The sequence below is a fragment of the Onychomys torridus genome, chromosome 2, assembly GCF_903995425.1.
Source record: "Onychomys torridus chromosome 2, mOncTor1.1, whole genome shotgun sequence".
In the NCBI taxonomy this organism is placed as follows: domain Eukaryota; kingdom Metazoa; phylum Chordata; class Mammalia; order Rodentia; family Cricetidae; genus Onychomys; species Onychomys torridus.
In genome coordinates this window covers 115,279,146-115,301,291 of record NC_050444.1, presented here as the reverse complement: position 1 = coordinate 115,301,291, position 22,146 = coordinate 115,279,146, and the positions used below count along the sequence as shown (strand labels likewise).

General features: G+C 45.2%; 1 protein-coding gene across 2 annotated transcripts in view; it reads right to left on the bottom strand.

Annotated features, from left to right (window-relative positions):
* Positions 1-22,146, bottom strand: part of Patj (PATJ crumbs cell polarity complex component) — a 325,946-nt gene that overhangs the window by 16,499 nt on the left and 287,301 nt on the right. For both annotated transcript variants that reach the window (XM_036177074.1, XM_036177075.1), the window contains 4 exons: positions 18,634-18,742; positions 18,034-18,071; positions 12,258-12,380; positions 11,436-11,540 (listed from right to left, as the gene is read on the bottom strand). In XM_036177074.1, coding sequence (XP_036032967.1) covers positions 11,436-11,540; positions 12,258-12,380; positions 18,034-18,071; positions 18,634-18,742 — 375 coding nt within the window. The remainder of the gene's footprint in view (positions 1-11,435; positions 11,541-12,257; positions 12,381-18,033; positions 18,072-18,633; positions 18,743-22,146) is intronic.

The following is a 22,146-nucleotide window of genomic DNA, read 5'->3' as shown; positions in this document are numbered from 1 at the left end:
TGCAGGAAGACTTTTCGGCCCTGAGACATCTGTAGCCAGCACATTTGCCTTGAGAACTGATTGACAAGTAACTCAAATAGGCAGTGGCTAAACCTTCCCTGGGGCCTGGCCTGGGAATGGGGAGGAGCTACTCTCCAAGGGTTAGGTCAGTGGTGTACAAGTTCAACACTGAGGTGCGACCTAGGTGTCCTGCTCAGTCTTGCCTCTGAACACCAGGGACTGGGGACTGTGGTCTGAGGTAAGCATGGGGTCCTTTGGGGAGGCAGGGGAAGGCCAGGAGGCTGACAGGAAATGTACTTTGTTTCTCTTTATCAAGTGAATCTTGGACTTGTTGTTTTCAGCTTCACTGGGTTCTGGGAAAACACGGGTAAGACGTGGTCCTGCCCTCAGGGAGGCATGCAGTAAGTGTCCTGTGAGGGGCGGCAGGATAGAGATGGTCGCTGTGGGGAGGGGATGGCGCCAGGCTTAGAGGCCTGTAATGAGACCAGGGGATCATGGTCTCTGCACCTTCAGGTGTTCTAGCCTTCAGTTCCCTGGCCTGGATAGGCGAGCCCCTGGAACTGCTAGGCAGAAATGAAGACAGTCTAAAGAGACACCGGCGTCTCTCCATCTATCACACCGCTGAAATGATGGACTCTAACAAAATGGGCATTTCCCCAGGAATCTCATGCCGGGAGAAGGAAAAGGTGCCAGTTAGAGGGAGAACTTGTCTTCAGGAAAGAGACGCCACACAGTTCTAATACCTTAGAGGATGAGACAAAAGTCTAGACCATGCAGGTCAGTGGTGGGGAAGTCGCACTGGCCAGGGCTGCTTAGATGTGCATGTCCTTGGTCCTCTCTTAATTACTTCAGAACCCAAAGACGGCTGTGTGTGTAGTCACTGGACCTCTGTCATCCTTCCCAGTGTGGTCACACGGAACAAATCTCCCTTTCCTGCTTCCCATTATCCATATGACTCTTTTAATTGGTTTGTTGAGGATGGCTTGGGGCACAAGCCATGACTCCTAGGTTTGGGAACAGCCCCACCCCAGGATCTGTGGTCTGGCCTTCTGCCTCATATGGACTGGGCACCCTTTCCCCTCTTTCCCCAGAGGAAAAGGGCAGTTGGGAAATATGGCTGATGTCATCCTGCTCAACCAGAGCCCTTCAAAGCATTAACCTTGTCGAAAACAGGTATGCCCTTTACATCTGCGTCTCTTGTTAGGAATAGTGTGCTGCAGTGCTCAGGCAGGCAGAGTGGGGGACTGCATGCAGGATTCTTGGCTGACGGGGTGAACTATTACATTCAGTAGAGCTGCCTTACTTAGCAAGTGAATTTTTCACCAGACATTAAATGGAAGTATTTTGTACCCCCGTCCAGGTGTAGTTATTATTAAACACTTAGTAATTACAGGCCTGAGGCAGAGCAGCCCAGGGGCCTGAAGGAAGACTTCCAACTTCTCCAAGGAGGTAGAGGCCAAAAAAAGAACTAATGTGACCTGCCTACCTAAAACTCCAACAGGAAGGAAGAGGTGGGGAGACCTGTCCTTCCAAGGAAGGGGAGACCCATCCAGAGAAGGCAAGGAGAAGAGTGAGGCATGGAAGCCGAGAAGACCCACCTGCTGAAGGAAGTGGGAACACAGACCTGCCCACCCACAGAGACCTGGGAGGCTACCAACAGGAAGGGAGAGGAGGGGAAGATGCAGCCGTCTCAAGAAGGCAAGCTGGGGGACAGGGGCGCTAGGGAAGAAGCTCTGTCCTCCCAGCCTGAAGAACAGTCTGCACTAACCACGTGGTTGGAAGATGAGCCAGTAACCATGTTCCCCCCTCCCACGGCTCATCCCCGTCAGTCTGTGTTCCCCCCTCCCACGGCTCTCACACCTCACTCCGTCTTCCCCCCTCCCACGGCTCTTTCTGGTCAGTCTGTGTTCCCCCCTCCCACGGCACTCACACCTCTCTCCGTCTTTCCCCCTCCAAATGCCTTGTTCCTTCCCTGTGGTTCCCCTTCTCCTTCATCCTGCAATGCCTTCAGTTTCTTTGTCGGCGTTCACCTCTCCAGCCCTTCTCCTTGAGAGAGGGTTATTTCGTCAGACACCCTCGAGCGTGCTGCAGCTACTGGAACGGGAACGGGCACTAAAGGACTTAAAAGTGGAGCTGAACTCAACTGCAGCATTCTGTTCAGCGGGGGCAGTGTTCAATTAAACTTTCTAGTTGAGTCATTTGTGTATGTTTTTCTTGCATGGACCACAAGATGGGTAGCTCTCCTTAAAAACCAGGTTTGGAGCCCCCAACCTCCGCCCCGGTGGCAGTGGAGCACACCTTTAATCCCATCACTCCGGAGGCAGAGGCAGGTAGATCTCTGTGTTTGAGGTCTGGTCTACAGAGTGAGTTCCAGGACAGCCAGGGCTACACAGAGAATCTGTGTCTCAAAAAACCAAAACCAAAGCAAAACTAACTAACTAACTAACTAACTAACTAACTAAATAAATAAAGGTTTTGGGGATTATGGCTTGGAGAACTGAGAAGTCAAAACAGTTTCTGGGAATGTGGACTGTTTATACGCACACAAGCCCATGCTCTTTGTGTGGGCATCTAACACTATTAGCCCTTAGATTTGTTAGGGCCCAGCCTGCATCCTGGATCCAGAGGTGCAGATGTGCAGAAAGTAGACACAGAGGCTGTGAGGCCAAGGTGACCTCGAGGAAGTGGGCATTCTAAAGATCAACAAAAGCCCAGAACTGGCCTTGCTACAATCTGAGTAGCAGAAGCAGAAAGTGTATATCTAGAACTCACTGATGACTTTTTCTTTCTCTTTCTTTCTTTCTTTCTTTCCTTTTCTTTTCTTTTCTTTTCTTTTCTTTTCTTTTCTTTTCTTTTCTTTTCTTTCCTTTCCTTTCCTTTCCTTTCCTTTCCTTTCCTTTTCTTTTCTTTTCTTTTCTTTTCTTTTCTTTTCTTTTCTTTTCTTTTCTTTTCTTTTCTTTTCTTTTCTTTTCTCTCTCTCTCTCTCTCTTTCTTTCTTTTTTGAGACAGGGTTTCTCTGTAGCTTATGAGGCTGTCCTGGAACTCACTTTGTAGACCAGGCTGGCATGGAACTCACAGAGATCCACCTGCCTCTGCCTCCCAAGTGCTGGGATTACAGGCGTGCGCCACCACCCGGCAACAATGACTTTCTTGACATACTAATTTTTAGGCTTCTTAAATATAAAAATCTAAGGGTGGCTGCTGAACATAACGCCCTCTAGTGGCTCGCACCCCAAAAGTCACCTGGAATACTATTTTCTCCAAGGGTTTATTTTATTTTATTTTTCTAGTATCAGGAATTAAAACCAAGGACCCGTGGCTCGTGTTTGCTGGGCAGGAATTCCAAGCTGCACCCCAAGCCAATTTCCATGCTATCAAAAGGCATTTTTTCATTCCCAGACCTCACACCTAAGACATTATAATGAAAGTGAGACTGTCCCCCACCTAGTCCTCAGCAGCTCTGTCAGGGGAGAGCTGTGATGTGCCAAGAGGAACCTTCTAGACTTCAGGAGGCACCGGCCCACGGTGCATTCGGCCCCCACGCTCCACAGCTCTTTGTCTTTTCCTGCATTTTCAGAAGCTGCCCTGGCATCATCTGTGGGATTCACAAACCACCCTTTAACTCTCTCTACTCACATGTCTTGGCTACTGGCTCGGTACTCTAAAACAAATCTGCCCAAATCCCAGCCCTGGGTAGCTTGCTCTGGACCAAACTAACAAGCGCACCCATTCGTCCACACACTCACTCTCCCCTCCCCCACTGCACCTATTCATCCACACACTCACTCTCCCCTCCCCCACTGCACCCATTCATCCACACACTCACTCTCCCCTCCCTCTTCCACCTGATTTCCCTCCAATCCAGGACTTCTCACATGCCACACCCTCATACCCAAGTTCATGTCCTTCAACTTGATCACCATGCCCAGCAACCCACTGAATGTGAGCAACGTCTCCTAGGTGTCTGCCTCAGGTGGAGCCCTTGTTATTTTCGACAGTATCTTATTATTAGTCCTGGGTGGCCTTGAACCTGTGATCTGCATGTACCTCTCTGGTGATGGAATTTATCATTCATTATAAAATTTATTCTTGACTCATTTATTGTGTAGGCATCATATATGCTATGGTATGTGTATGGGGGCTGAGGACGGCCTGAGGGAGTCAGTTCTCTCCTTTGACCATGTGTCCTGGAAATCAAGCTCAGTTCATTAGGCTTGGCAGCAAGGGTCTTTATCCCATGGGGCATCTTGTAAGCCCAAAATTTATCAGCTTGATGATGGCTACTGACTTTAAGTTCCAACAGATGAAAATGAAGTATGTCAGATTATTTTACTTAACATATGTGTTCATATATTTATGTACCTAATTGTACGTATATATGTATATGTAGCAGTGTTTGAGATCAAACCTAGGACCTTGCCCATGTCAGTCAAGGACTCTACACACTGAGTTACACTTCTTATTTCCTTCCTTCCTTCCTTCCTTCCTTCCTTCCTTCCTTCCTTCCTTCCTCCCTCCCTCCCTCCCTCCCTCCCTCCCGGTTTTGCCTCTTGAGCTCTAGGATCTAGGAGTGCTCTACCAAGCTGGGCATTTTATGTTTTTAACACATATGCTGTAGTTCTAATATTTTCCAGTAACTTTAAGGCCAGGTATGGTGACTCATGCCTTTAATCCCAGCAATCAGGAGGCAGAGGCAAGCAGAGGCTAGTTAGGGCTACGTAGTGAGATCCTATCTCAAAAAACTGAAACAAAACCAAAACCAAACAAAAGCCAAAAAGAAAACAAAACACAAACACAAACAAAAAACCAAAAAGAAACAAACAAAAAACAAAACCCAATCAGTTAAAAAAATGTTCCCCATGTATGTTACTTGATTTTAAAAGCTAAACTTGGTCCAGGCTTGGCAGCACAGGCCTTTAATCTCAGCACTCAGGAGACAGAGGCAGAGGAATCTCCATGGTTCAAGGCCAGGACTACACAGAGAGACCCCATCTCAACCCTCCCCTCCCCAAACTTGGGCTCAGTGGATAGAGGTGCTTGCCAGCAAGTCTGGCGACCTGAATTGGATCCCTAGGACCTGCATGGTAGAAGAAGAAAACGGTTGCCCGCTGTCCTCTGACCACCACACATGCACACACAGACATACAAAATAAATAAAAAAGTAATAAAGTCAGAACACCCACCAGCACTCAGTGAAAGCCTCCATCCCTTCTCTCTATAGCACTTCCAACTCTTTAGCATTTTCTTTCAGTGTTTGCTTCCATATTCCTAAATAACATAATTTTACTTCTATAGGCTGATTTAACCAAATTAGTCAATTGGCATTTTGAAACAAGGGGCATAGAGTATATAGCCTAGGTTGGTCCAAGTTGGGCTTGAACTCACTCCGTTAGCCCAGGCTTTTTAGCCCTGGTTTGTGATGAGCTGCCTGCCTCAGCCTCCTGAACACGCCACCACTCCTCCTGGCTGACAAGCGTTTAAAACATCTAATCGTGTCCTTGTGTGGATGTTAAAAGCTTGAACTCCTCTGACCTTCCCGTTTCCTGCACCAGGCTCATGGCATGTACTTGTTTAACAGTGTAAGGAGGCTCAGCTGCCCCTGCTCCAAGCAGGATGCAACATGAGGGCTGGAGAAGCCAAGAGGAACTGTGGCAAGCTTCTCATCTCAGCTTCGTTTTCCACCGTTTCCTCTGCTGCCTTCAACTTTGGGTCAGATTCCTGCTCAACTCTGTACAGTAGACATGTTAATCATTTAAGGATGTTCCTCTTGCAGCCTCCCCTTTCAAGGCTGAAGGCACCAGATAAGAATAGCAAAGGTATTTGTAAGATGTGCAGGAGACATCATAATCAACATATCACTGAATACCAGTTTTTACAACTTCCTGTTCCAGAGTGGAACCTAGAAGTCTCTAATCTTTGCTCTAAACCTGAAGTTGTCCTAACAAACTCCATCTTGTCATCTGCTTTCTTTCTCTGTGTCATTCTCTCCTGGGATTCCAGGACCATAAGTCTAACAGATAAACATCCTGTGAAGCAGATCAAAACTGCCCCTAGCAGTGGTGACTTCCTGGTCCAGATAAGACGGGATGGCCAGTCCTAGGACAATGATCAACCAGAACGACCCGACCATGACTGAACTACGCACCCCCCCCCTTGACTTCTGCCTCGTACCCTCCATGGGAGGTGGGGGTGGGGGCCAGCAGAAGACATCCAGTGTGGCCAGACTGAAAACAGGTTCCTTCCTAGCATTCACCGTCACTTGTCTCCATTCTCTTGGGATCCCCAGAACTAGATTTCCTTGGCTTATATTAGAGTTTGAGGGTAGCCTGGGCTATATGACAAGAACTTGTCCTATAACAACAATAACAAAATGAAGACAGAACACTCCTGAAGGTCATTACTTATATGATATTCTTTTTTGGGGGGAGGATAGGGGGGGTTCAAGACAGGGATTTTCTGTGTGTAGCCCTGGCTGTGCTGTAACTCTGTAGCCCAGGCTGGCCTCAAACTCACAGAGACTGTCTGCCTCTGTCTCCTGAGTGCTAGAATTAGCCTGCCTCTAAATGCTATTCTTACTGAGCCCACTACCTCTCTTATACTTTAATGTTTCCTCGATTTCCTTTATTTTCCAGAGTACATAGTTAGCACATATTTTTTTTTTTTATTAGATCAGCTTTACATTTTCTACTTCACCTCCAACTTCTTAGGACAGTTACATATATTTGATACTCAGTCCCTCTTTTTCCTCCTCTTAATTTTAGTCTTACTATTTTCCTGTGTGGAGGTCAGAAAACAACATCCAAGAGCCTATTCTCTCCTTCCAGAGCGGCAGCCGGGTTGAACTCAGGTCATCAGGCTTGCAAGGCAAGTGCCTCCCCCATGGAACTGCCTCCCTCTCTTTTCCCTCCTTGGTTCAGAGGAGTTTCTCTTGATGTGCTCCCGTCCTGTTCCAGCTGGCCAGACTGCTCTCTGTGCCTCAGCCAGGGACTGTAAAGTGTCCAGGACTTCAGTCTCTTCTGTCTTATTTTGTTTATGTGTTGGAGTATATCTTAAAGTAATTCTCTCAGAAGACTGATTTCAAAAGAGCCGGTATCATTTAAATGCCTTGCTCTTTTATAGTTAGCAAGTACTTTTCTCTTGAAAAGATGTAAAGCCTAGGTAGGTATTATTCTTTTATTATCTAATATTTGCACTGATTAATGGGTCTTTAAATTTCTTTAATTTTTTTTTTTTTACCTCTCTCAACTCTGTGTTTCTGTTTACAAATTCTACTTGTTGGACATTAGATTTCTTGGCTTAACCCTTGCTCTCTGTTGCTACATGAACACACATGCGCTGTTGAGTAGCCAAGCAAGGGGACTTATGGCCTACGCAATGGTCACGTAATTTGCATGCAGCGTGATCATGCAATCTATGAGCATGCGTGGCGTAGCTATGTGAGCCCATACGCATATGTTGGGGGGGGGGATCCATAAAAAGCGGGTCACGGACCCCGCCCCAGTTCTTCTTCCCTCTCCACACGTCTTTCAAACAAGCCTGGTCACGTCCTTTCCTATCCCTCCCTTCTCCTAATAAACTCTCACAGTGGGTTTCTTGTGCCTTGTGACTTTTCCTGGCAGGGTAAACAGTGCTGAATAAAACCAACACTCTCCCCTCACTCATGGTTGGTACTATGGATTGAACCCAGGGCGAGTCTCTTCAGCTGAACCACATCTCCAACTCTTTCTCTACGCTATCTTAATATCTCTTCTACCACTGGGGCCTCTTACATCAGTTCTACAAGATCTGGAGAATGCCCATGAAGGGTGACCCGAAGAACGACTCTTTGTATATAATCTCTTAATTATGGTCTCTTTGAGTTAAAGACTTTCTTCTGATCTCCTACTTGTTCCTAGGCTCTGTGATCCATCTCTTCAATTTTGATTCACATATCTAACTAGTATTTAATAAGTGCAACATGTCAGGCAATGGAGTGTCAACACTGGGAAGTTCCTTCAAGTGGCCTCAGTTTGCCCTCATTTCCAGCACTGAGCATGTACAACACACTCCCTTGGCTATGAGGCTGCTTGGCCTCCCCACACTAGTGTCCCTAAAAGTACAATGAACAAAAGAGGATGAGACACTGAGATCAGGAGTTCAAGGCTAGCCTTAGCTGCATAGTGAAGCCAGTCTGGGTTATCTGTTTAATTAATGCTGCTTCAATCTACCCATCTACCAAAGCCATCTCCACAAATTTCTGACAGAAATGCCTGACATGCTCCCCTACCCCCTCAAGTCCTCAACAAAAGGTTGAAAATTAGAAACAAAAAGGAATTTTTTTCTACTGGACTGACAAGATGGCCCAGTGGTCAAGAGGGCTTGCTGTTCTTTCAGAGGACCTGAGTTCAGTTCCCAGCACCTACATCAGGTGGCTCACAACTGCATGTAACTCCAGCTGCAAGGAATCTGATGCCCACTTCTGGGCCCCATGGCACTTGCACACATGTGGCATTTACTCACACTGACATGAAGGCATAGACACACACACACACACACACACACACACACACACACACACACACACAATTATACATAAGTAAAAAATAAGATAAACCTTAGAACAAAATAAAAACCTTTTTTTTCTGGCAGAGTATGGATGGATTAAAAATAGTTTTATGGGGTTGGGGATTTAGTTCAGTGGTAGAGCGCTTGCACCACAGTAGGTCTTTCCCATGGGCTGCAGAGATAGCTCAACCAGTAAAGGGCTTGCCTCTCAGGCATGAAGACCTGAGCTCTCTCTCTGGCAGCCACATAAAAAGCAAGAAGTAGGGTGTGTGCCTATAATTCCTGTGTTGGAGAGGTGGAGACAGGCTGGGGCTTGCTGAAGGTGGAATTCAACTGAGGAATGACCTTTGGCCTGCACACATACATACACCAACCATACATACACACTTCTCTTTTCCACATCAGCAGGCACAATTACCTGGCCTTGTCTACTTCCCTCCCAAAGGTCTAGCTGACAATAAAAAGAATCGCCTAGTGGTGAGCCATCTGCCATACAATTATGTTGCACATTGTTTAATTCAAATAAACACCATGTGACTGGAAGGAACTTGAGAGGGGACCTTGCTAAGCTTTGTGTGTCTACTACATCTGCCCTCACGAAAGCTCCATATTCTTTCATGAATACCTCAACTGTGGACTCCTCAGAGGGTCCATTGATCTGTTCAGAGAGCAGATGAGAAAATGAAAACATCAAGTGATATGATTTGCAAGACAGAACACCTTGAAATCAGTTGTTACTTCCTTCTTAAAACAGAAACAGGAAAAAAAAAAAGGATCTCTTTCACAAACAGGCTCTTAACAATGAATAAGCCAGGATGGCACAGTGGCACAGTCCTGTAATCCCAGCACTGTGGAGGCTGAGGCAGATGGATCCCAGAATAGCCAGGGATACACTGAGATACCGTGTCTGAAACAATAAACAAAATCAAACAAAAGCAGCTCTCTGTCAGAGTGGGCAGAAGCACTCACTCTTCTATAGCTTTTATCTGAAATCAATTAAAAGTACACTTGCTACTTTATAAAAACTATTTAAATAAAATCTGAAAAGGTTAATTTTTTCATTTCATTTGTATGGGCCTTTTGCTTGTGTGTGTCTGTATACCAAGTGCATGTAATTCCAAAGGAGGCCAGAAGAGGGCATCAGACGCCCCAGGAACTGGAGTTACAGAGGCGGTGAACCACACCACTTGGGTGCTGGGAATCAAACCCAGGTCCTTTGAAAGAGCAGGCAATGCTCTCAACTGCTGAGCCATCTCCCTAGGCCTGTTATAAGAAATATTTTTTAAAAGTACGCTAGCAGGAGCAATTGAACTAGAATGAAGTATTACCTTTGTGAACTTTGTTTTTATGAGACAAGGTTTCAAGCGGTCTAGATTAGCCTCTAACTTTCTTTAGCACCAAGACTGACCTTGAACTCCTGGGGTGTGGGATTATATACATGGCCACCAAACTAAGCTTCTAAACCCTAAGTTTTTTTTTTTTGTTTGTTTTGTTTTTTTGTTTTTTGTTTTTTGGTTTTTGGTTTTTTTTTGAGACTCAAGTGGCTCAGGGCTGGCTTTGAACTCACTCTGTAGCCAAAGGTAGCCTTGCACTCATTATGCAGCCAAGGACAGCCTTGAACTCTGGATCCTCCTGGCCAGCCCCCATTACTGAGAGGTGCCATGTCTTGCAAGGTAATTTTAAATTGTGGTTAATGTTATACTTTTCCACTATGTCTTTTTAGGGGTGGGGTGGAAGGGTGCTGGGACTCAACCCAGGGCTTGGTGCATGCTCCACAAAGTCTACTAGGGGTCAGTATCACTGGGGGGATGGGCAAGCAGGAACAAAGCTCCTGCAGCCGGAGTGTGAATAACTATGCCTGGCACTTCCACCCTAAGTGAGGCCAGCACGCAGCCGAGGGGAGCAGCACAGGGGAGCAGCGCCAAGGCCATTCACGCACTGTTTTGGTTGGCATTCAGCAGACGCTTAAGGACCGAAATAACACTCGGCCTCTTGTTTGAAGCCACAGTGTTTCATGACCCCCCTTCACGTGTACTGAGAGCTCTTTACCTTGTTAAAGGCTCTGATACTTTGGACCCAGACCACTGAGGTCTCGGAGCTAAGCACCACAAATCACTTCTCTCCAATGTCAAGGTTCTTCCATTCAATCTTCTTATTCTAAAGGCAAGGATGATCTGAGTGCCGGCCGTGGGTTTTATTCTTTTTACCTAAAATCATCTTCTACTACCTCTTCGGAGGTATTGTGATTATAATCCTTCGCTTTAGGGCCACTCATTAGTGAGGGTCACTGCCAGAACGAGCCTCTGCAGGGCATCAGTCCTGGAGACACACACGTGAGGGCTGAAACGGAGGGAGGGAAGTGAACAGCCCGGCTTGACTGCCCCCCCCCCCACCTCTGGACAGTCCTCACGGGGCCACAGCTGCTCAATAATTGTCTGCCTTAATTGATGACTACTAGGTAGGAAGAGTTGCAGGGTGCTGGCAACCATTCATGGCGTCGGAGAAAGAGCATTTTTCTCTGCCTTTAAAGGGATAGGAAACAGTGCTTGGGCTGCCCAGTACCAGTCTTTGGATGTAAGAAAGGAAGTCATTTCCTAGTCCTCGCAAACCTCAATTTACAAAAGAATGCTGGAAGCTAAAAGCCTTGTTGATTTATCACGTGAAGCTGAGAGTAATTTTTCTCCCCTTGTTATACTTTCATATAATCCTGCTCGCGCCTGTACGGGTGGCATTAAAGAATTTCTGAATAAAAATAATAATTTCTCGCTTTCAACCTTCATAATTCCCATCAGCGAGCAGCCTGCTGGGTGGTGATGCCAGTGACGCTTCGCTTGTCTTTTCTGTCTCCACTTATCTGCCTCTCCCAGCTGGTTCCCCATTGATCGCAATACCTGCAGGATAATGCGCCCGAAGGCATTCTTCAGGAGATTAACAGCGTCTGTGTGAGACAGTCCATCCAGAGGTTGCCCATTAATGCTCACAATCCGATCTCCAACCTGGAAGGACAAAAGTGGGGGAAAATCACTATCATTAGGAAAAATTAAATTTGAGAAGAATGCCTAAAACTCTTGGTAAGTTGTATTTCCCATCTGTCTTGTTGTTGAGGGCTGGCTCTTGTGGAGCATGGGGATTTTTATGCCTTTCTCCAAATGCAGCCCAATCAGAGAAACAAGAAGGGGGTGAGATTTGATTATTAAAAGGCACTGCAGGTCACTTTTGTACTTTGGTAGTAGTAGTGTTTTATACATCCACTCACCAGTAAGAGTGGGGTGCACAAATTAACTGTTCAATGAAGCTCTGATGAGGAAGCCAAGTATTTTCTGCTTACTTTTTATACCTTTGTTAAGATTAAGGGACAATAGGAAAAATAATCATAAAAATGTTGATACTTTTCAGTGGGTGGAAGATTCCAAATCAAATCTGAGTTAAAAACCAATTTTGGGTAAATGACATGCTAAAGGGGTTCAAGAGGTTTGGAAGACGCTGTGATTCCTTCTTTTACTGTGATGCTTTGATTAAAAACAACATTTTTATACATCCAGGGACTTAATGAATTTCAGGTCTGCAGTCTTGCTAATGTAGTCTGCCCTCAGCATGGGCTCCTGCTGCTGGATTTGCAATTCCAACTTTAAACAAGGTCCCTGTGGCTACAACCTCCTTCCCCAGCCAACAGGAGCTGGCAGCCTTCTGCCAGTCGCCTCCCTCACGTTTACCTTAAGCTTCTGGGTCCGTGCGGCCACTCCACTGGCCTGAATCATGGCAATAAATATAGGGATATCTCCTAAAGGACTTCCTTTTCCTCCAGCAATACTGATTCCAAGGGCGTCACTGAGCTCCTAAAAAGAGAGAGAAGACCTGCACCTTTAGTAACAGGCATGGATAGACTGTCCTCAGATTGCACTGAACAGAAACTCTCCATAATGTAGAAGGCCAGCATAACATGGGAGCTGAGTGCAGGGCATCAAAAAGGCCTGTGTCACCTTGCGAAGTCGGGCAGCTGTTGGGGCCTCAGAGAAGTCTGTCTCTGGGAGCCTCCAATTTATGCACAAAATGGGAAATAGACTGCAGAGTACCTGGTGATAATTTGAGTAAAAATAAGATAACTAGTGCTATCCTGGCCTACAGAAGAGGCTCCATAAAAACCAATAGCAGCAGTAAATTAAAAAAACAAAAGCCTTCACTGCTCAGTGGAGCGGCCAATTTGACGCAGCCTTGGCAAGTGTGTTCTCATATGGTGTTTATGATTAAACTGCCACGCATATCATGTTCTGGGTGTGAACAAACACACTTGGCTTCAAAAGAGCTGCACGGCTGCCTTCAACAAAGGATCTTAGAGGGTGCCCACTGTTGTGACAACAGTTTTGAGAGGGAAGCAAACTAGTAGCAAAAATCTTTGCAAAGATGGACCCTTGTGCAGAGATCCTGCCCCCTCCCCATCATGGGAGGGTTAATATTTTTAAAAGGGCTGAAGGCACAAATGACAAGTTGCAGTTCTAGCGGGCTGGCACCCTCACTAAGTCTATCTATCGCTCCTGCTGACTAGAGTGGAGAAGTCTTGTCAAAATGCAGATAACAACAGCCCATAGCTTCCAGAACAGAAAGACACTAAACCGAGTGGTAAGTGGAAATTTGGGGAATTGACAGCAGCAGGGGCACACTGCCTCCAGCTTTACCATGTGTGTGCATGTGTGTGTGCTCACGCACTTGTGAGTGTGAGCACATGCAGGTGGGCATGTGTGCATATGTATGTATGTGTGTGTGCACATGCAGGTGTGTTCCATTTTTGCTCTGAGGGAGACTCCCAGTCAAACTGGGAGCTGAAAAGGTGGCTGAACTGATGACATTCTGATGTAAACCCATCCTTGGTGCTGGAAGAACCCAAAACAGGCATATCTGGCTGCTGGATAATTAAAGATAGAGTGGAAAGAGTTAGAAAGAGACCCCAATTCTGAGCACAGATGCATGGGAGTCTCAGGCTCAGCACTAATCACTAAGTGTAGAAGAGACCTCAACCAGCATACCAGAAGTTTTGATTTTTTTTTTTTTTTTGAGATAGGGTTTCTCTGTGACATTTTTGATTATTAAACTTTGATTTGCATCACTACAAGGCAGACAGACATTGCACTCTCCAGCGAACTGGGTTGACTGCCTGCTAAAGCCTAGGCACCACTGTTCTTCAGGGTAGACAAAACTCAACATTCATGAGGTCCACGATGCAATCTAAGCTTGTTAACATGCACAGAACTGTGACCATCTTCTCCTCTAAGGTTCTTCAGAACATGTAGGACAGTTGAAAGCAAACACTGGAACCCTGTTTTATAGACAGGAGGGGCCTGTATCAGGCCCCTGGCTGGACCCCAGCAAGGGGAAACACACAACAGAGGCAGGGTATATAAGTACTACTCTGTGAGGTGAAGATCTACATGGTCACAGCTTCTGTAGTTGAAACTTATCATGTAAAAATATTCATAGCTGCCGGGTGGTGGTGGTGGTGGTGCACACCTTTAATTCCAAGAGGCAGCGGCAGGTGGATCTCTGAGTTCGATGCCAGGTCTATAGAGTGGGTTCTAGGACAGCCAGAGATACACAGAAACCTGTCTCAAAAAACCAAAACCAAAACCAACCAACCAAACAAACAAACAAACAAATTCATAGTCAAAGATAGATATAATCCCAGTATTCTAGAGGCAGAGGCAAATGGATTTCTGTGAGTTCTAGGCCATCCTGGTCTACATAGCAAGTTCCAGGCTAGCCAGAGATACACAGTGAGACTTTGTCTCAAAAAATAAAACAGAAACAAAAGAAACAACCTTCCATAGCTTAGTGATCATCATTTATATCCTAATAAAGCTGGAAAACAGAAAAGCACCTCTAAAAGGTCCACATGAAGAGAACTTAAGAGCAGACTTGTCTCAGCTAGAGAGATGGCTCTGTGGTTAAGTGCACTGCTCTTCCAGAGGACCCAGGTTCAATTCCCAACACCCACATGGCAGCATACCACTGTCTGTAACTCTAAGATCTGACATCCTCACACAGACACACATGCAGGCAAAACACCAATACATACCAAATAAAAATAAATAAATTTTAAAAGACTTAACAAAAAGAATAGACTTGTAGGGGCTGAGAGGCGCTCATGGCAGAACATGCCTTAGTCTGCATGATGTTCCAGCTTTAACCTCTAGAGCCCAAACCAAATAAAATGTCACCAGCAAGGCCAAACACTCTACCTTAGGGCCATGGAAGTAGTTCAGAAGATAAAAACCCAAGCCTGGCCTGAGTTCGATCCCTGAAAGTCGCTTTATCCCAGCACTCCTACAGTGAGGTGGCAGATAGAAACAGGAGAAGTGCCTGGAAGCTCCCGGGCCAGCGAGATTGGAGTATGCCTCATAGCTGCAGAAACTAGAGAGACCCTGTCCTGGTAACCAGGGTGGGGGTGGGGAGATAAGAACCGATTCCCCCGAGTTGTCCTGTGACTTCTATATGTGAGCTGTGACATGCGTATTTCACATACATAGCCCACATCCTAGATGATAGAAGGATTCATTATTCTCTTACCATTAGTGCTGCCATGCTATAATGGTAATTTAGGATAATTGCAATGCTTTACTTCCAGGGAGATTTTATCTTGATTCACAGAATTTGTGTCCAATCGATACCTTCTAAATGCATCGATCAATAGGCAATGCCTTCTGTGCAAAATTCCAGGAGATGTTAACTTATTTTCTGAATATGGGTGTTTTGGCTGCATGTACACCTGTGTACCACATGTGTGCAGGACCCAAAGAAGCCAGAAGAGGGTCTTGGATCCTGTCCTGGGGCAGTAGCTGAAAGCCTACATCTTATCCATAGGCAAAGCAGACAGAAGTGGGCCTGGGCCTGCTGTAGGGTTCTGAAACCTCAAAGCCCACCCCAGTGACAACACCTTCTTCAACAGGGCCACACCTCCAAATTCACCCTAAACAGTCTACCAATTGGGAACTAAACATTAAATATATGAGCCTCTGGGGGGCATTTTCAGCCAAACCACCACAGATGCCCTACAGATGGAGTTCTAGACTCTTGTGGACTAATGCTGGGGGGCTGAACCCAGGTCTTCTGGAATAGCAGCCAGTGCTCTAAACTGCTAACCCATCTCTCTAGTTGTCAAGAGATAGACCATGTGAGAACAAGGGGGTATAAGTAGGCCTATTACAGAAGCCATAAAAAGAAAGGACTGAACTGGCTAAAGATATATAAAGTATTTTCAGAATCTCAGAATACTTTGGCCTTAGCTCCATCTGTGTTTTATACTGTTGGTACATTTACCTTCTTTATCACAGAGCATCTGAACTGTCACTCTAGTGGAAAGATACAGGACAAGTAAGTTTGGCTAAACTGCAGCCAGGAAGGACAGATACCATTTCTGATCTATTGGGTGGGGGGACTCAGAATTACATACTCTATGTATCTTATCTCATTTATTTAATTTTGGTTTTCTGAAATAGGGTCTCTGTAGGCCAGGCTGGCTTGGAACTGACTATGTAGCTCAGGCTGGTCTTGAACCCATGGCAATCCTCTTCTCTTAGCCTCCAAAATGCAGAGATTATAGGCATGAGGCAGCAGGCTCAGCATTTAATCCCTATTGGTCTAGAATATGAGTTACTTTTACAAGTCCATGCTATAGATGGCAAAACTGAGGCTGACTCAATGAAAGATCAGTGACTTGATGTTATAGATGGATTGTGTCCAATCAAAGTTTAATATTGAAGCCCCAAGTTCTAGCTCCTCAGAACATGACTCCACTAGGGTGAGCTTTAAATCAGTCCAACCAGGAATCCTCATGAGAGAGGCTATGTAACAGGAGAGACTGAAGAACGAGGAAACACATAAAGGGCAGGTCACATGAGGCCACCACAGGACAGCAGCCATCTATAAGCCACAGAGAGCTCAGAGAACGTTAACCCTAATGTTGAACTTTTAGCCTCTAAAAGTGTGTGAAACGAGCATGTGTTATTGAAGACACCCAGCCTATAATATTGTTTGGCGGCTCTCCCAAATAAACACAAAGAGTGAGTGGTAGACATAAGCTGTGACTGCATCCAGAGGGCCGAGCTGTGCAGGAATCACCTGACTGCAGGTGATTATACTGATTACAACAGGGCCGTAGTCCTGGTACTAGTCTTGAACCTCAAGTTTATAGTCTGCTTTCTAATATTCCAGAAATCACACGTGAGCTGAAAATCAGCATCTGAAAATGTAAGAACTGGAATAAACCTCACACAATCTTCTCAAAAGAACAATTCAACCACATCTAACAGCCTTTAAAAAGAAGCACCCCACCATGCCCAAGATGGAACGCACAGCCTCGCATATGCTAGCCAAGCGCTCTGCAACCAAGCTGCAGCCTAGCTCCAAGCATGGCTTTGGATCTAATAGCTTCTTTTGTAGGAATTAATCCTGAGGTGATTATTTACAACATAGGCCAAAATGTAAATACAGTGATGTTTGTTATATAACGTAAATATCAAACATGGGGGCTTGAGAGACGCTGAACAGTTAAAGCATCTGTTGCTTTTGCAGAGGATGTAGGTTCAACTCCCAGCATCTATGTGGTGGCTCACAACCATCTGTAACTCCAGTTCCAGGGGATCCATTGCCCACTTCTGGCTTCTGTGGCTACAGAGGAATGCACACAGTGTACAGACTACATGTGGGCAAAACGCTCATACACATAAAATAAAAATAAGTCTAAAAAAAAAATAAAAAGAAGCATGAAGATTCTTTAATGTGAGGAAGCTGATTAAGAACGTTCTAGGAACACCTGGACAGTGAAGTGAATATCACATCACCAGTGACAACCATGTTCTGTGCTTTCAAGAGTACTGACATGACTCCATGTTCACGCAGCAAGGTAAAGAAGATGAGCTACAAGAGAAGGTTCAATACACTTTGGTTGTGTGAAATTTAAACACACACACACACATACATATATACACACACATTATTATGAAAAGGATACACTAAAATATTCAAAATGGTCACTTATGTGTTTCAATCTATTTTTTAAAAGTCTATTTCTGGCCGGGCGGTGGTGGTGCATGCCTTTAATCCCAACACTCATGAGGCAGAGGCAGGCGGATGGATCTCTGAGTTCCAGGCCAGCTTGGGCTACCAAGTGAGTTCCAGGAAAGGTGCAAAGCTACACAGAGAAACTCTGTCTCGAAAAAACAAAACAAAACAAAAGTCTATTTCTGTTACATATTTACTTTACTAACTTGATTTTTCTAGACTGTGTAGCTTTGGAGCCTGTCCTGGAACTCACTCTGTAGACCAGGCTGGCCTCGAACTCACAGAGATCTGCCTGCCTCTGCCTCCCGAGTGCTGGGATTAAAGGTGTGCGCCACAACCGCCTGGCCAGACTTTACTAACTTGACAGAACAAATAACCCAATAAGTTACATTCAGGAAGAAAACGTACAAACTAGCACAAAAACAGTAACTGACTTACTCTGATTATCTCAACAGTCCTTGGTCCCACCTCTGTGCCTATGAAAGAAGCAAAGACCACTCATTAATGCTTTTGCATCAGAGGTAACACGCTTAAGATGTGATGTTCCCATAAAGACAGGAGCATTCTTCTAGGGCTTCAAGAAAGAAACTAAAGCAAGCAAGGCAAACCCTTCCTCAGCATCAGGACCCAACTGAGTCTTCAGGGGCAGTGTCACAGCATGGACAGACGTGGACATAATAATCGTTTGGTCTGACCAAAGCTGACGGGCTGCAGCAGCAATGGCCTGGAACATGGTGACTCAGAGCTGGAACAACACATTTGTGTTTCATTGTGCATTTTTCTGCTCTACTCAAAGATAACCTTTACCCAAGAAGGACTTCAAAACCCCAGTGCTCACTCTGCTCTCCAGGACATATGCACTTCTCCCCCCTCTAGCCACCTGCAATGTTCCCAGGTTCTCTCTGTAAAAGAGAGATCTACTTTCTGATGCACTCTACGTGTTTGCTTTTCTGGGGCTTATGGGATCTGTGTCTCCACTCCCAACCTTTTCTTCTAAAATAGGCCACACTAAGTAGCTTGGGCTGGCCTTGAACTTACATTTCTGGGGAGGATCAGAAGCTCTTTTTGTGCCAACCAGGTTTTGTAGGCCAGTGATGACAGGGGTAAAGGGAGGCCGGCAGCTGCTGTGGGCACTGTGCTGATCCCCCTGAAAAAGAGACACTGGTCACTTGCGTGCAGGCACTACCGTGGCCCCAGAGATACATCTTTAATCAGAGTTCACAGTGGCCGAGGTCAGCAGTCAAGAAAGAAAACTAGTCGCTGTGCTCACCCCTCACCACCCAGCCCCATCTAAATGCTCGCTCCTCTGTGTCCCCACTGCAGATGTTTGCATCGTGGTCACAGTAAGAACAGATAACTCCAGCTGCTTTTGCTGCACATGAAATCAGACATTTTCCTAGGCTGCCAGAGTGTTACAGCCTTCAGTGACTGGCCCTGTCCTTTGAGGAAGCAAACAACCTGACCCTAGTCAGCCCAACCACAGCCCGTGCCTCGCCTAGCCTCGTGTATGAAGCGGCTGAGTAGACTTCTGGAGAAGGTAACAACCACCGAGGGGAAAGAGCCGACTTCTGGGTACCTCACTTTTATCCCAAACATTGTCTCGTAATCAGAAATGGTTCAATCCAACCTGCTAGACCTGTTATTTAACTGTTTCCCCCACTGAAATAGATATTTGAGATTTATAGACAGCTACTGACTATCCAAAATCACACATGTTCGCAAAGACCCTTCTAATGTGGGTAGTATAATCTCTAACTTTCCTACCCAGTTCTCAAGCCTATGCCTAACTACACTGAAGATTAAAGCTAAGGCTAACATCACTATGACCGTTTGGTAAATTACAATGTGTTTTATTTATGAGACAGGGTCTTTCTATGTAACATAGGCTGGCCTTGAACTTAGATCTTTCTGGGCACTGAGTTACAAGTGTGTGCCATCATGGCCCTAGCTTCAGCTTTTTTTTTTTTTTTTTTTTTTTTTGGTTGGTGCTAAGGATCAAACTCAGGGCTTCATGCATGGCAGGAAGGTGCTACACCTACCACACCTTAGTGATCATTTATTTAACTATAGAAGAAGCTTTAAAACACTTAAATATTTCTTAAATAAGAAAAATTTAAAGTAAGCAGAAATGTTATAAGAATTATAGATATACCCAGATTCCATAATTGAAAATCTGCTACATTTTCCTGACAAACACATACATATATAATCCCAGCACCAAAGAAGTGGAGACAGAGGATCCTGACCCTGGGCACAAACAAAGTCTCCTTCATAAAAACACAAATAAACTGAAAAATAAAATGACTATTTCTTTTTATTTTATACATGTGGTTTGCTTGCATGTATGTGTGTGCACTAGCCTGAGGCAGCCAGAAGAGGGCACTGGATCCCCTAGAACTAGTGTTACAGATAGTCATGAGCCATGATGTAGGTGCAGGGAATTAAACCCAGGTCCTCTGTAAGAGTAACAAGTGCTCTGAACATCTCAGCCATCTCTCCAGGCCCTATATTTTCTTTATCACATACCTTCTATTCATCAATTAATTCATCTTTTTAAAGTTCATTTTCATATAGAGTGTAGATATCTGTATACTTTAGGATAGGCACACTTTTCTTTGGTGTGACACAGGGGTCCCATGTATCCTAAGCTGATCTTACCTTATTTATGTATTACTTTATCTAGTTGAGCATGACCTTGAGCTTGGGACACTGTCTCTGCTTCCCTGGGTATTAGGATGGCAGGTGTGTGCCACCATGCCCAGTTTATATGGTGCTTGGAATAGAAATTTATGAACCAGCAGTTATACTTACCCACTGTCAAACACCAAATTGTACAAACTTACAATTAAGTAAGATGTAGAAAAGCAGATATAAAGCTGGAGATTGGCTCAGTCTGTGGAGCACATGCCTATCATGCAAAGCCCTGGGTTCAACCGTGAACTTTATGAATCATGACAATACTTACATACATTCCTCCAGGAGTCAGAAACCCAGTCTACCCACCACTTCAATTGTTAGACCAATGGGAATCACAGTTTTATGTCCAGTATGGCTCACTCTAGTCTCCCATGTACAATGAGGCTTAAAGGAACCATGGGACACGGACAGGTCTTCCACCAGAGGAGCAGCATGCCTGGGACTGCTGTGTGTATCTGCAGCTCCAACTGTAACTTAAGTCTCCACTGCATCCCTGGCTCTTCGCTTGTAGAATAAGCAGCACCAAGTGTCTATGTCTGCTGCTAATTACAGAAGCCGGGAATGGGAGGGAGGGTCCAAATTTAACAGTGTGCATTAGGTTTGATTGTTTTAGAGATTGTATTTATGTGTGCTTATGTCTATGTGAGTATAGGTGTCAGATCTCCTAGAACTGGAGATAAAGACAGTTGTGAGCCACCATGTGAAATTGAACTGGAGTCCTTTGAAAGAACAGAAAGTAATCTTAACCCTTGAGCCATCTTGCTGGGCCCGCTTTGAAGATCCTTGAAGTCAAAGCAGCTAGTCTGTGATTCCATCTGATCAATGATATATATTTATAATTCTCTTATTACACTTGTGCGTGTGTGCGTGCGTGCGTGTGTGCATGTGCACATGTGCGTGTGTACAAGCACATGCCATAATACGAGTGTGGAGGTCAGAGACAACTTTTGGGAGTCACTTCTCTCCTTCTACAAGAGTTCCAGGAATTAAACTCAGGCCATCAGGGTTGGCGGCAAGTGCATGTCCCCACCAACTCACTGGCCCTGGGTGACAGCTTTTCGCCATTTTCTAATCATGAGGCAAAGCTGCAGCCAGCAGCTTCAGCAGCCGACAGCTTTGCAGATGTAGCTTTGCCAACACAAAGCCAGGACACCTTAGAAGGTAGCTAGAAGGCACCAGAAGAGAACTAACAGTCACACTTCCACCTCAGGAAGGGGCTGTCCAAACCCTCAAAGAGACTAGGGGCTACGTGCAAGTTTCTAGAGCTGAATCATGTGCCAAGCGGGACCAAGAGAGGTAGACTGAGTGTGCAGCCATTATAACACACACACAAAATTACCGTGAAAATACTTCATTAAAAAGGTGGTACTGACATCAGTCTTGCAAATAAATATATTTGCTAACTCACAAAATGTCACCCACTAATACCTCCCTGCTGTAAGAGAGACCCCCAGACTTGGCTCTCCTAGGAATACACCATTAATTGCCTTCAGCATGTGTGAGTGGCTATTCACAAGTTAACTTTATAGCAATGTTAATTGGATGAACAGAACAATGTTGTGCTAATGAGGGTCAAATTGCCACCAGATGTTACCTCTTTTTTTCTGTTTTAAAATAAACACAGCTGTGTACGTGTGTGCACAGGTAATTCAGAATAGGAGAGAAAAATGGTTCTACGAAAACACTTCGAGGCAATAAAGGAAAGAGAAATGTGGGCCTTAATGAATTCCCACATCACCTTTCGTTTTTATTTCAAACCTATGAAGACGCACTGAAGCTGGTGCTGAGACTACGTGATGCATCAGACATCCTCTCTAAACAATCGCTTATGAAATGAGCAACTTCCCCACGGCT